Source organism: Hemitrygon akajei, chromosome 13 (assembly GCF_048418815.1).
Source record: "Hemitrygon akajei chromosome 13, sHemAka1.3, whole genome shotgun sequence".
Taxonomy (NCBI): domain Eukaryota; kingdom Metazoa; phylum Chordata; class Chondrichthyes; order Myliobatiformes; family Dasyatidae; genus Hemitrygon; species Hemitrygon akajei.
The window spans coordinates 47,395,705-47,411,114 of NC_133136.1; the positions used below are offsets into that span (position 1 = coordinate 47,395,705).

Below are 15,410 nucleotides of genomic sequence, written 5' to 3' on the forward strand. Positions count from 1 at the left end.
ACATTCAAAGTAGACTGGGATATGAAAAGTAAACAGATGGCTTAGACTGTGAGAAGATCTGAGCATGCTCGTCTTACCATAAGGGACTAATTAGAAAGCAGAATGTCACCTCAAGAACAACTTTTCAGACATATGTTTATTTTTATCTGTGATTATGTCTTAATTACATAGTTAAGACATCTTCTTTTATTTATACAATGCTGATTACAGTCACAATGATGTGACTGAATTCTAACTGGTTGTTTGATATAAAAAATAAGGAGTAACTCCTGCTGGCTGGATTAGCTCCAAAGCATGCCATTAGCAATGCACTGACAGAGAACCTACTTGATTTGAAATTTATTGACTGAGGCAGAGGCTTGCTTAAAAGCAATGGGAAGATCCTTGCCATCAGGAGATTTCTGGCAACAGAAGGAATGCTGCCCATCCATCTGGATTCATGCCAAGGAGGGACGATCTCCACTCTACATGCACAGCAGGTTCCAGGCGGCACTGGACAAGGCCCAAAAATCTGAATGATGTTTCTACAGGTGTGGAATTGCACAAGTGTGACAAGGACCTTCGTGGCAATTAAATAAAATTACCTAGCTGTCAGCAATGATCCTTCTGAAAACCTCAGCTACAGTGCATACTTACAGGGCCAGCAAGGCCGCTAAGAAACCTTTGCCCATAAAGGGGCCAGGTCCTCCACAAAGCTGTAACTCAGTCGATTATACAGGGGCACCCAGAAGTGTGCACATCGTCTCTCAGATTTGCCAGCACATTTACTTTAGGCAGAATTGCAAAGAAGTTGCTCAGTAATACTTGATTTCTTACTGTCAGGTCATTCTAGTGCCTCACAGTCAAAAAATGTCTTCTGAAATACAAGGTTTAGAAAGCGCCAACTAACTCATGGTTAAAATGGCAATGGGTCACAATGTATTTAGTACACAGAACGTAGTGGGATAAACCAACACTATTTTAACTAACTTCACACCCCACCTCCTGTTGGTTATAAACAGCAGGCAAGTTCCAAAGCCACTTTTACACTGGTTCTCCAGAATGTTGAACAAACTGTACAGGCCTGCTCCACAGTCTGTGGTATCACAGCTTCATGTCGCTGATTATGTGACTTCCTTCAGGCTAGACAACAAACTAGTCACAATAAACCTGCTACCAGTAAGTAGTTAAAATTTTCAAATTTGATTCAGGAAATTTTAATAACCCCACATCAAGTTATGTTTGTGGTAACATACAATACTAGTATTTATTATTCTAAAGAATTCAAAGTACTCAATTCCGCAATGTCACTAAAGTCAGCAACTGTAATAATCCCTTACTCAAGCAATAAACCTATGGGCCTGCAGTCTATGCTCTGCCCACTAGGTGGCTCGGAATCAATTTGGATGCTGAAAAACTCCATGGACTTGAAGGCAAGAAGCAGGTATGTTTATTTATTAACAAAAGAAAATCCACAGATGCTGGAAATCCAAGCAACACACCACAAAATGCTGGAGGAACTCAGCAGACCAGGCAGCATCTATGGAAAAGAGTTTTCTTTGCCATAAATGCTGCCTGGTCTGCTGAGATCCTCCAGCATTTTGTCTATATTTATTTATTTAGAGATAAGCACAGAGAAGCTCCTTTTAGCCCTCCCAGACACACCACCCCAGCAACCGTAATTCAACCCTAGCCTAATCACAGAACAATTTACCACGGACAATTAATCTACTAACTGGTACGCCTTTGGACTATGGAAGGAAAACAGAGCTCCCAGAGAAAATCCATGCATTCCACAGGCTCCTCTCAGAGTTGAACTCTGAACTCTGGCATCCCAAGCCACAATGGTGTTGGGTTAGCTGCTACAGCACCTCGCTGCTCCATATTCACACACACATCCATCATCTTTGCCCTCTTCATCCTTCTCTGAAACCCAAAATATCTTTCACTGTTGGGGTGAAAGGTCAAAGACCGAAAACATCACCTCTCCACAAATGCTGGCTGACCTGTGGACTAACGAGAGAGATACAGCACAGCAACAGGTGCTTTCACTCAGTGAGTCTGCACCAAAAATCAATCACCCATCACACCAATCCAATATTTTAATCTCTGCAACCCATCCCATCCCACCATTCTCAAACGCCATCCATCTACAGACAGTTGGGATAGTTTGCAGTGGGCAATTAACCTACCAACCTGCTCGTCTTTACGGTGCAGGAGAAAACTGCACCAGCCAGAGAAAATTCCTGCCATCACTGTCAGGATGTACACACACTACATGAACGAGGCCCTGAGGTCCCAGCACTGTGAAGCAGGGGTTCTACTAGATATGCCACTGCGTTGCCTTAATTCTAACATTTTGTGTTTCTGCTACAGATTTGCTTTCAACACATGAAACATAGTTTAAAATATTTATACTATGGACACATGACAATCTTGCGGACTGACTAGAAACTTGAGATTACCTTGTCCAGAATCCCCCAGCCTTATTCAATCAGAAACCTGCATTTGGTCTTGACTTTCAATGTGCAACAACTCTGGATGAGAGTTGGATTTTTTTTTAAATGTATTTAAATTGGGCACTCACCACTATTATAAGCCCACAGAACTATTTCCAGGTGGAAATTTTACTTTTAGTCCTGAGTAGAGGTCTGTGCATATGCATACCCCTACAGATCCAAAAGCAATGGGGAACTAGCAGAGTAACTGATTCTGAAGCAGATGATGGTGCCATGTTGCATTCTAAGCGATTACAGCATATCCATTCTTCATACAATTTTAAACACATCCATTTCAAGCAAATTGCTTCTCAGAATTTCACATTCATTCACCAATATTTCATCGTCTAACGATGAGTTTAAACAATATGACCTGCTAACTTCCCACTTTAGTAAAAGAAATATCAATTGTATTCCTGGTATCAAGATGTTTCCAGGTGAAACTATGCAGAAAGATAATTACAATATTCAATATAAGAAATTCCCTAATCTTTAACAGTTTAAGCAAGCAATTTTACTCTGAAAAAATATTTGCTAACGAATTCCTAAATGCATTTAAAGACTGTGTCTGGGTTATGAAGACCTAATCTTTGGAAGCCTTACAAATAATCTCATAAATTATTAAATTCAAAAGACTGAAGTATGCACATATGTTCATTGCTATTAATAGTAGAACTCTCTGCCTCTCTCAACTTTCGGTAAATGTTCTTTCTTATCAGTCTTATGGTTTTGATCCCATTCATTACAATACTGTGGACAGGTGGTTCTCAAGCTGAGCAATGTCTGTGCATTGTACAACTTACGGACAAAACTGATTAATAGACATCTGTAAAAACCTAGCCCGTTTATTACCTGGGGATGGCTATGCAATTCTGCAGCACTCAGTGGTTCAATGTTACTGTTTAGATTCAAAGTAATTGCTGTACTTACTTTTATCTGAATATTGATATCTTACAGAAACAATTTATTCCTGATTCAGACATACCCCAAGGATGAAGGATGGGTTGTGAGATGACTGACAAAGCCATTGTGAATCCACTGATTCTTTTACAGATGGAGCAGTCAGTGTCAAATGAGGAGGGCAGGTGGCTAGTTTGTCCAATCCTTCTGCCATTTACACTGGCTTTATCTTTGTTCCCAGTACATGGATTAGAGATCCTCAATGCCATCTGATTACAATTTCTCCACGGTTTGCAGTCATGAATCAGGGATGCCATTAATTTGCAATATGTTACATTTAAAAAAGGAGGTTTTAAGAGCACTCTTAAATGTTTTTCATCCACTTGCTAATCTCTTCCTATGCTAGAACTTGAATACAGTGCTTATAATTTATCACCATTTCATTCAAACGCATGCACATTACAGTTCCTTGTCAATTTACAGAGATGGTCTGATTAACAGCTTCCACACCACAAAATTTCTTCAAGAGGTCATGCTTTTACTGCAAACCCTTGGATCTGCCTCACAGTTCACATTTCACTGCAGTTATCATCTTAGATTACTTATTAAGCTTCCAGAAGACAACACTGGTTGAAAAGTATCACAGGGACAAAGGCCGCATTTTTCTACAAACAGTAACAGAAATGAGGCGTGCATTTTTAAATACCAGCTGGAAATTTACAGGCACTACAGCAGAAATAATGAAGAGACCGCAAATCTTCAGTGGTAGTTCAATTAGTTTTTAACAAGCATTTACTGTCATTTGTATGCGAGAAGAAATCACTCAATATTTCTTATTAACCTACAAGGTGCATTTTAACATTCACTATCATGTAAACATGATTCATGTCACTTCAATGAACCATATTACCATAAACCTTGACAGTCCATTCAGTGCACTGTGTCTGAGCTGATTATTTGTAAGTTGATGAAAAGGTAATGCTATTTTTCTGTCCCATTTGCCTCTGCTTTGCTTTAATTCAATGGGCTACATTTTCCAGTCAGCAACAAAATGCTTTGAAGTGACAGACACATATAAATGTGAAGGATTTCCATTTTCCTGGTGGTCAACAGCAAGAACCTAGTGTGCTGCAAGTGATGTCATCAAAATGGCTGAACGGCTAATCAGAATCAGGAACAGAAAGCAAACCAGAAAGAACAAGGCAGAATTTTAAGGTAATATTAAATAAAAATTTGCATGGCTTTCAGCATACAGCTACATATAATAGAAAGTAACATAGCCAATATCAAGAAATAAATAACATTTCAGAACTACGGAGTTTAAAAAAACATTTATTGGACTAAACTAGAAATTTACACTATATTTGCCAGATTTTGCAATAATCAGTACTCCATTCAAAATTCACTTTGTCAAAATGGAATAAAATGTATCATTTTTAGAGTACTTTACGATGAGAATAATTCTAAACTATCTGAGCATTTACAATACATCGTTATCCAGGTTATAATGAAGACTGAAAAACAGGGGAATCCAATGAGGGGAGACAATGGCACAAACATCTAGGCCTAACATCAAACTCCAGATTGTGGAATCACACAGATGCTGTACATTTCAAGGCATATAATACTAAATGCTCATGCTTTGACCAATCATTACAACTGCAAAATATGGGCTAATGATCTGTATCTCAGCTCCCTGCAAATATTTCATATTTCAGCTTCTGCAAAGGTAAACGTCTCCCAACCTCACATGCAAGTCTCAGCTTGATCACGTTCTTTCCCCTAAAAAGCAGAACTCCATTTCCTACTGAAAATATTCATCCAGCATATTTCACAATATCAACAATTAAACTGCCTTTTAACCTTCTAAACTTCAGTGAAAAATCACCCCATGATCAATAAACTAGTTTTTCGACCTTTGTACATCATGATAAATATATACCTTCCAAAGTTACAGTAACTGTCCTCCAATGGAATGTTCAAACTTACACTGATTATTAATCACATCATACATTTAAAATGACCACATTCTTATACTTATACACTATGCACCTTTTATAACATCTAAATTATCACTCAATTATGTATTCATAAAAATTTTTTTTAGCTGACAGCAGTCATCAGACCCAATGGTGCAGAAGGCTCAATTTCCCTATCCACCAAAACAAATTTCCTTTGTGGTTCTCCTTATGCTACACCCAATTTTATTTTGTATGAATACTCTACTCTTGTATGAAAGTCCAGGCTGGTCCTGGACTTATTTCCACTTGGCATAATTTACCTATTATTATTTAATTATTTATGGTTTTATATTGCTATATTTCTACACTATTCTTAGTTGGTGCGACTGTAACGAAACACAATTTCCCTCGGGATCAATAAAGTATGTCTGTCTATAAAGTAGCTTATGAAAATCCATGTGCACTTCTTTAATTATGTTATCTTATCTCCAAGATGTGTCATTAAATGTTGATGCAAGGTTTTTGCAACCATTTCATGACTATTCAGAAATCAGTGGCACAGCAGCTCAAGCCATACACAACTCCATTAGCAACCTCCAAGACCCCTTGTTGCTGGTGTTTTCTCTGGCCCCTACACAGCCTACACACTGGTTAGCTGTTCACACGATCCACAAGGTTTCTCTTTTCATCAGTAAGGCCTCCACACATTCATAAGCAACGTATTATCTGGTTAGTGCCATACCTAACCCATCCTTGTAGGCAAAGGACAGATTTTCTATTGGTAAGTTCCTACAAAGATACAAACATCCACCCAGCCGAAAAGGCTCAGGTTATAGTTACTAATCTATACGTATATTAAAAGATTGAAATCAACTTTTTTCTTATTAAGGCAATCAAAGTTTTGAGTAATAAATGCTGTCTATGTTGCATCTTATTTTGCCTGTATACTATGATTCATCTCTCTATTCCTAAACCACACACCCCCAAATCAGGAGTTACTGACAGACATCACAAACATGAAGCCAGTCACTTTTCCCTAGTCCAGATAAACTGAGATCAATTACAATGCGCTATGTTTACCAAACATCAGCTAGTTCACTTTGCCTGTTTGATGTATAAAGAACAATTCCAACATATGGAATTGCAGGAATATCATTGCCAACGCTCACCGAGTGGAGTAGCCTGTATGGTTAAAATTGCATTCCTACACTCAGGAGGTCTGCATGAACTGAGGTCCCTATCAATACAGGATAGAAATCTGGCAACAACATCCACATTTACCGCAGCCCCAAGCAGCACTGCCACCATCAACCCGACTTCCGGAAAAACAGTTTTCCCCTTGGGGGTAGAAAATTGTCCATTTATTGCAACAGCCATCCATTAAATATAATAAAGGGACCATTTCCTGAAGAAGCTAATTATGACAATCCACGTTATTAGTTAATAAAATATTCAGCTTGATAGATTTAGCAAACTCCCTAAAGCTTTTAAAATCAATAGAGTACCAACTGGTCGGTAACTTTTAGTTCCATAAAACAGAAACTATACCCTGTACCAAACAAAATATTTAAAAATTGGCCATTTAGCATTGTTGCAAATAAAGTTGTTATTTACAATGTTACTTCAAAAATGCTCAAAAGTCCTAGTATTCTAACAATCTTTGGGATATAATCAATTTGAAATTTTATTCTTCTATCCAGCTATCAATCATAAAGACTGAAATCCTTGAAAGTGCAAAATTAAACCTATTGATGCTCTAGGTCAGACATAAAAGCATAAAATGCAGACACACTTTGGATTGTCAGTACCTGGAAACTCTTAGCAGTTTTGATAAATCTGCTCTACCAAAAACACTGCCTTCTATTTTTTTCCATTTTAAATAACTGGATAGCACAGGAGAAGCTTCTTCACAAAGACTTGTGAGATTGTAGAACGTATGACCAAATTTAGTGACACTAGCTCAATATTTTAATATGAGATTAGTTAGACTGTATGAAGGAATATACAAATAGGTCACACTTAAGAGTTGAACTACTTATTTGGATTGAAATTGCAAGACTTGTTGCTTTAGCTAGTTTGTGATAATACTTTTACTGCCAATTTAATTCAATACAAATCGAGGCCAAGCCGTCAACATTCAACCATGCCAATTCCTATTGGACTTAGCTTCTCACAATCTTCCAATTCCATTTTAAGCACTTTTCCTACTTTAAAACGTGGCTATCCACTGTCCACTACAACTTAATCAAATCTATTTTCAGATATTATTCATAACACTATATTGTAATTTTGTTTTTGTTCCCTAATCTAAAGAGTGCTGTCAGTACTTTTCTACTTTTAATTCACTAATCCAACAGCAAGTCTGATGGGAGCTGAGAGATGGACAAATTTACTGGAATCCAGACCTGGGTTCCAGTTCTGCTCATCCTTTAGTCCACTGCCATATTCAAACCACCATATAATTTCGTAACCATCTTGCACGGGTCTGGACTTTACTTCAATACAGTGATGTGCACAGTTAAATAGATTAAAGAAACACTTGCAAAGAAAAATAGAGACACCAATGCATTTTTAATTTAACAGTCCTAAAAAGTAAAGGAGGAATGAGATTTCTATCATATCTATCACAACCTAGTGACATCCCAAGGCATTGTGTAACCACTGAAATACTTTTTATTGCTGTTACTGATGACCTGTTGAAAGCATTCAAGTGATTTGCATATTCTCAGAAAAAGGAATACGCTAATAATAAGGTAATTAGTTTGAGGAATGTTGGTTGATAAATATTGGCCAGAACACCAGGGATACCTCTGTTGCATGGTTTGGAAATAGTACCAGAGGATCTTGTATATAAAAGATTTCACAGTTGGTATAATCACTACAGCAGACAAAAGATGACACCCCTGGCAGTCCAAACTGAAAGCAATGAAATCACAGCGAGATTTTTGAACCCCAGCCTCTCAAAGTGACTTGAACTCTCAACCTCTTGTATCAGAAATGCTAACAATTGGGCTATGGTTGACTGCCAACAACTGAACTGAGACTAATGCAAGCAAGCCACCTTTTAACATTTATCAACACAGACTTGTCTGAACTATCACATCACACACAAAGTTAAAATACATAGAGAATCAATTTCACCATATACATAATATCTATGCTTCATGTTAGAAAGTCAATGCCAAAACCTTGCTTCATGTTACTCTCTCTCTCTCAAACCTACTTATTCTTTTCACTTCTTCTAAAGTCTAACCATTCATGTCAAATTGAATACTTTCCATTTAAAACATCAGTATATTTTTCAAATTTGAGACAGTGGAAAGGAGTGAAACGGGGTAAAATATTGGGATTAGACAAAAAAAGCAAAAAATCTAATTTTCCAAGATTCAGTATCATCTTACCTTTTTCTTCATCAATTGTGAAGACTCCAAGTCCAGATCCATCCCTTATGGAGTACCTAACTTCTCCATCTCTGCCATTGTCATTATCATTAGCTGTTACAGTCATTACTGATGTACCGATCGGAACATCTTCACTGACAGATCCATTAGCCACAAAGAAAGGAAACACAGGAGCATATAAATTCTCATTTACATCCACCACTTCTACTTCAATGTAGCAGGTTGAAGATAAAGAAACTGGTCGTCCTTTATCCTTCGCACGAGCAGTCAAATTATAGAACTGCTTCTTCTCAAAATCTACTTTGCGCATAATGCGAAGAGCTCCACTTAATTTATCCACATCAAAATACCCTTCTCCACTGTCCATCAGACTGTAACGTACTTGACTGCTTTGCCCAACATCAGGATCATAGGCTTCCAACCACATAGCAACAGTTCCTTCCGGTAAGTCTTCTCGAATTTTAATGTGATAGTTTCGCGGAATAAATTCAGGCGCATTATCATTGACATCTTCCAAAGTCACTTTCAGCAGAACCGTTGAAAATAGCTGGGGCTCCTCCTTAGCTTGATCCCTAGCTTCGACTTTCAGTAAATAAACAGGTTCTTTTTCTCTGTCTAGTAATCCTATAACCTTCACAATTCCAGTTACACTGTCAATTGCAAATGCATCTGTGTCTGTCAGAATGGAATATCTGACTTCTCCATTGGCACCCAGATCTCGATCTGTTGCTTCAAGCTGAATAATCATGCTTCCCACTTCTTTGTTTTCACTCACTACTTCAGAATACACATCCTGCAGAAATGCTGGCCTATTATCGTTTGCATCTAGTATGTTTACATCTAGCAGACGCCAAGCAGACTTCTGAGGTATCCCAAGATCATACACAGTTATATTAAGTGTATAATGATCATTTTTTTCCCTGTCGAGAGGAGCAACTACTTTTAACCAGCCCGTTTCCATATCAATAATGAACTTGCTGTCGCTATCACCTCCAGAAATTACATAAACCAATCTCCCATTGAAGCCATTATCAAGATCTGTAGCATTTATCAACAATAGTTTAGTTCCAACCGGATTGTCTTCTTTAACTTGAATTACACCTGGAAAAGAACTGTCAAACTGGGGTGCATGGCGATTAATTGAATGATTATCATAAAACAAGTCCTCAGAATCTCCATGATTGTGGATCTTATTTGCCTGGAGAAGCTTTTCTGCTAAGAATTTAGCCACTCCAGTTTCCGTGCAGTGCAAATTAACTTGTTTCCAACTGGTTGCAACAGTGATGTTGATGTACATTGAAGTAGCAAAGTTCTCTCCATCTGTAGCTGTAATCTGTAGACAATGAAAAGAGCCTGTGATTCCAGCTCCATCGGTAAGAGGCCGCTTCAACACAAGGACACCAGAGTTAGGGTTCAAGTCAAATAAGTCTAGTTCATTCCCTGTTACTATCTGATACCTTACCAGCTGCATCTCATCTGCATCAATAGCAGACACAGTAGTGATCTGTTCACCAATATTTAGATCCCTTGGAATTGTACCTATACAATTCACCTTCTCAAACAATGGCTTATTGTCATTTACGTTGCTTAAGAAAATAGTCACAAGTGCTTCAACTTCACGACGATAAGGTGAGCCCCAATCAGATGCACGAACTCGCAAGTTATAGATTCTTGGCATTAATTCATAATCCAACTCTTGGGAAGTTCTGATGACACCACTGAAATAGTCTATTTCAAAAGGTGGGGGGTTCAAGTTGGCAATACTGTATGTCACGTATCCATTCTCGCCTGTGTCAACATCTGTGGCACTTATAGTCAAGACACTAGTGCCAACCGGCACATTTTCACTGACAGTGGACCTATACGACGACTGCTTGAATTCAGGAGCATTGTCATTCATATCTATCACATGCACAATTACTTTTGTTGATGCCTGTCTGTCAACAATTATAACTTGAAGTTGATAGGAGGAAGCTTCTTGTGCTTTAATAAAGCCATTAGTAGTGATGAGACCAGTGTCAGGGTTAATACGAAACTTATCCACGTGATATCTGAAGGCAAACTTAATCTGTGGATACACTGGATTCACTTTCACCATCACAACCGGAGAATTCAGGGGAGCAAACTCACTCAATCTGACTTCATATAGATCTTTCTCAAACCGACAGGGCACTGATTTTGATTGAGGAGGTGTTACATGGATAACTTTCACAGAGGAAAACTGAGGTGGTGCACCTTTATCCTTCGCTTGAAGTGTGAGATTATATCCAGAAGACTGGCTTTCCCAGTCAATTTGGTCAATAGCTTTAATATGGTATTCTTTGCTACCAGGACTTGACCTCGTGACTCTGAACTGATGCAGAGGATCTCCTGCCACAATATTTAAGGATGCTATTTCTCCACTGACTCCTGGGTCTTCATCTTCCACTGTTATAATTGCATATATTGGATCTTTATCCATGTCTGATGGGACAAGGGTAACAGCTGTGATGAGTGGTGCATTTTCATTTCCCTGTTCCACATGAATAGTAAGCTTTGCCAAACTGCTTGTTCCACTGCTGCCATATAATTTCTTGCCACGATCAGCAGCAAGGATCTCCAAATCATACTGTTTCTTCTCAGAGTAGTCCAGCCTCCCAGTTAGGGTGACTACACCATTGGTGGGATGAATGGCAAATGCATCTGTCCAATCCTTGAAGCTGTAATAAAACTCTCCATTAGTGCCGATGTCTGCATCAGTGGCCCTGACTCTGGCCACACTGGTTCTTAGAGGGGTGCTTTCTGCCAAAGACGCACTGTACGATGTTGGTGAAAACAGGGGCCGCAGGTCATTTGTGTCTAAAACATGAACTTTAACCTTTGTCTGTGCTTCAGCATTCGTTTTTTTCTCAACTGCCTTAACATTCAGCAAATAATGGTCTTTCACCTCCCTATTTAAGACTGCAGAATTCCCTCCCTTAGTCCTAATACGCAAGAAACAGAAATCCCCAAGGTTGTAGTCTTCAGCTTTAAACAAGTTTTCGTGATCACCAGAAATTATTTTATATCGAAACTCTGATGATGGATGTGTGATGTATATGCCCATTTTTGGATGAGTTTCTAAATAGGTCTTGGCAGCAGAATTCTCATAAATATAAGCATTATAAAGGTGTTGTGTGAACTGAATTGATGACGTGGCTTCATTCTTCCTATTTCCTTCACAGCTATTGAAAAGCTGAAAAAGCAGCAAAGAAACCAGTAGTGCAGTTGATCTCATCGTGATGGTACTTGAGTAATCACCAAGCAACCTGAAAGAAAATAAAGACAGTGTTAATATTTCCAAAGGAGCATGTTTAAACAGCACAAATAAGTTCCTACCTTGTAATAACCAAGCAATCACATCCACAAACCAAAAAAACTACAGAAAATCCATAAAGATGTCCTATAAAATATGATGCAATAACTGAAGTACAAGTATTAGCTTAATTTTCTATATTTCTTATCCCCTCTGCACATAAAAGAATTATTTTACAGTACATGACTGCTGTTCACTAAGAGCATCAACCAACTTCAAATCAGATAACTGAATGCATACGATATGAACTACAACATTAGAATTCAGGCAAACCTGGCCAATGTGCACCTAACTGATGAAATAAACACTCCTACCACAATCCCACTTATCATTTGCACTTTTAAATATGCAGAGTCTTCCTACTGAGGCTGCTTGACCTTGAGGGAAACCCTTCAATCCTGATTCAAAATTACTTAATGTCATTTCCTGTATACAAGTGTAAGGAGCATGAAATAATTATTATTTCATATCTGATGCAGCACAAAAAAGATAAAGGACATACTAATAATAAAGACACAATAAACATAAATACAGATTCATTCCCTCGCTATCCGAAAGTAAAGCACTCCTATGAAACCTTTCGTAAGCCGAAATTGTGTAAAGCGAAGAAGCAATTACCAGTAACTTATATGGGAAAAATTTTTGAGCGTTCCCAGACCCAAAAGATAACCTACCAGATCATACCAAATAGCACATAAAGTAAAAGCAGGAATGATGCCGACTAAAAGAGACTACTTTGCTACTAGCAGAACCAATAGTAACATCTGCAGCTTTCAAGATTCTTTCTCTCTGCATGTAAATAGTATGAATGGTGAACGCAGGCAAGTTCAACGCACGCACAATGTCTTTATTTCATTCACCATGATCGACCGCTTAATTATGTCCAGTTTTACGCTAAGCCTAACACCCTTACGAGCTCTCTTAGGCTTTTCTGATACCTTAGGACATATCTTGCTAACAGATGCACAAAATAAATCGAGATAAAGCACAGATGCTCACAGACACAGTTCAAAGCTATGGCGGCTTCATGCTGAGTGTAGTTCCCGGGGAAGGAGCTTGGCGGCACCACTCTCACTGTTTGGGGTGCGCACTGCCTCTATAACGGCTCGCTGCAAAACAAACGCTGAATGCTATTTTCGCTTTTTTTTGTAAAAGAGAAAATCCTCTATGGATTTCTTTTGGTTAGCGAAAACAGGTACTAAAGTAGGTCTTAATAAAAGCGAAGGGGCGTAAAGCGTAAAGCAGGGGGTACCTGTATTTAAGATAGCTACATACACAGATTGATTGTATGTCCATAAATTGACACTAGGCTGTACAAAAGGTGACTGACTTGAAATCATAGATAGTGATGGGGGCGCTGAACAGCCTTGCTGCTTGGGGAAACTAAACGTTTTTGAGTCTGGTGGTCCTGGCATGGTTGCCCTGAGAGGAGTGGGACAAATGGTCCATGAGTAGTGTGGGTGGGATCCTTCATATTACTGGCCCTTTTCTGTTTATATGATGAAGCAAATATAAAACCATATTAATGAATCGGAGTAGTTTTATAACTGGTATGTACCACATATATTTTGAGAGAGAGCAGGTGGTATTGGCACAACACAAAGCCATTTTTCTTCATAATTGGAAGACTGTTTTCCATTTCTTCCACCATATGGTCCATAAGCCAAAGAAATGCCAGGCATGATGGGAATTCGGTCAAAAACCAGAAATTTAGTTAGAACATGGAATGTAGAAATCTACAGCACATTACAGGCCCTTTGGCCCACAATTTTATGCTGAAGATGTAGCCTACTCTAGAAAATGCCTAGAATTTCCCAACTGCACAGCTCTCTATTTTTCTAAGCTCCACGTACATATCTAAGAGGCTCTTAAATATGAGGCCCTATTGTATTCACTTCCACCACTGACACTGGCGGTACATTCCACGCACCCACTACTCACTGTGTGAAAAACTTACCCCTGACATCCCCTCGGTACCCATTTCCAAACACCTTAAAACTATGCCCCCTCTTGTTAGCTACTTCAACCCTGGGGAAAAGCCTCTCATTATCCACACAATCAATGCCCCTCATTATCTTATACACTTTTCTCCAATTTTCTCTCCAACTTACATGAAAACAATATGTTCTTGCTGGAATGCGTTTTGCAGACATTAGTAGCGCTCTTGAACATCACTCACAAGGAGTCATTATAGAGAAGCTTTACAGTAACTGCGGATAGACTGTTTAATCATGGGAAATCTTCCAGAATCAACAAAATTTCTGAAGAACTGAATACCCATAGAAAAGTCCTCTCACAAAGGCATGTGAAAACATTTTATTCTCCCTTACTGAATGCTCTGGAATACTTTGGTATGGGCTAAATGGGTCAACTGATATAAATTTATCAATTGTTTGTTTTAATACAAAATTCAACAAAATATTGGTACAATTATGTCGACAAGCTCAGAAACTGTAAATATTATTTAATTTTTAATCTTGTTTAGCTGCAACGCAGACAAGAACTAAATCATATAATAAGCAGGGGTCATTTTAAAATGCTTTTTTCATGAAGTATAATAGCTGATATGTGGTGCAGTATATCCTTTTCTTCTTGAGGGCTTACAAACAATAGAAATTATGTAAAAACAAAATCTGCCTCAATGCTGAAAAATTTCTAAACTTATAAAACATGAATTAAAAGATCACTGGTAGACATCACAACATTAAATCGCCATGACAATGGATTATCCTGCTGCACAATCTAATTGAATTTTATTCTTAAAATATTACAGTCTGGTTTACTTAATCTTATGGCTGTATTGCTGCCTTCAAAAAGCCACACAGTATAGTTGAAACCACAATGCATCTATTATAAGCACTAGTTTTGCTTGTGTTTGCTGTAAATTCCATTGGATAGTAATACCAACTCACTATTTTCTTGCATGTTAGCTGGCTGCCCAGAAGCTAATTTACTCCAGGAAGACTTTTTACTATATTTTAGGACTCAATAGATGGTTCCAAAATGGGTGGTTTTCATGTAAAGACAAGGAATCAATTTCTATTTTAGCACATTCTTAAAATAACTTCACCCTGAATTTATTAACTGGAAAGGTTTACAATAAAATATGCATGTTCCTTCTTCAAAAATAACATCAGATGCTTATTATATCACTACCAAACCCTACACTTTGTACAGCTAGGTCATTAGTCTGTTTCTTCTTATTTAGAAAGCAAAATCAGAAGGTCTCTAGTGCATGATAAAGCCTGTCAAATAATGTGAAGAGTTTCACTTTTAAGATCATAGGAAACAGTTAGTCATATGGAGTAAATTATGAAATGAGTCTCACTCCAACTGG

At 38.1% G+C, this 15,410-nt stretch overlaps 1 protein-coding gene across 8 annotated transcripts in view; it reads right to left on the reverse strand.

Annotated features, from left to right (window-relative positions):
* fat1a (FAT atypical cadherin 1a) overlaps positions 1-15,410 on the reverse strand; it is a 183,803-nt gene that overhangs the window by 160,961 nt on the left and 7,432 nt on the right. For all 8 annotated transcript variants that reach the window (XM_073064547.1, XM_073064549.1, XM_073064552.1 and 5 more), the window contains exon 2: positions 8,740-12,026. In XM_073064547.1, coding sequence (XP_072920648.1) covers positions 8,740-12,026 — 3,287 coding nt within the window. The remainder of the gene's footprint in view (positions 1-8,739; positions 12,027-15,410) is intronic.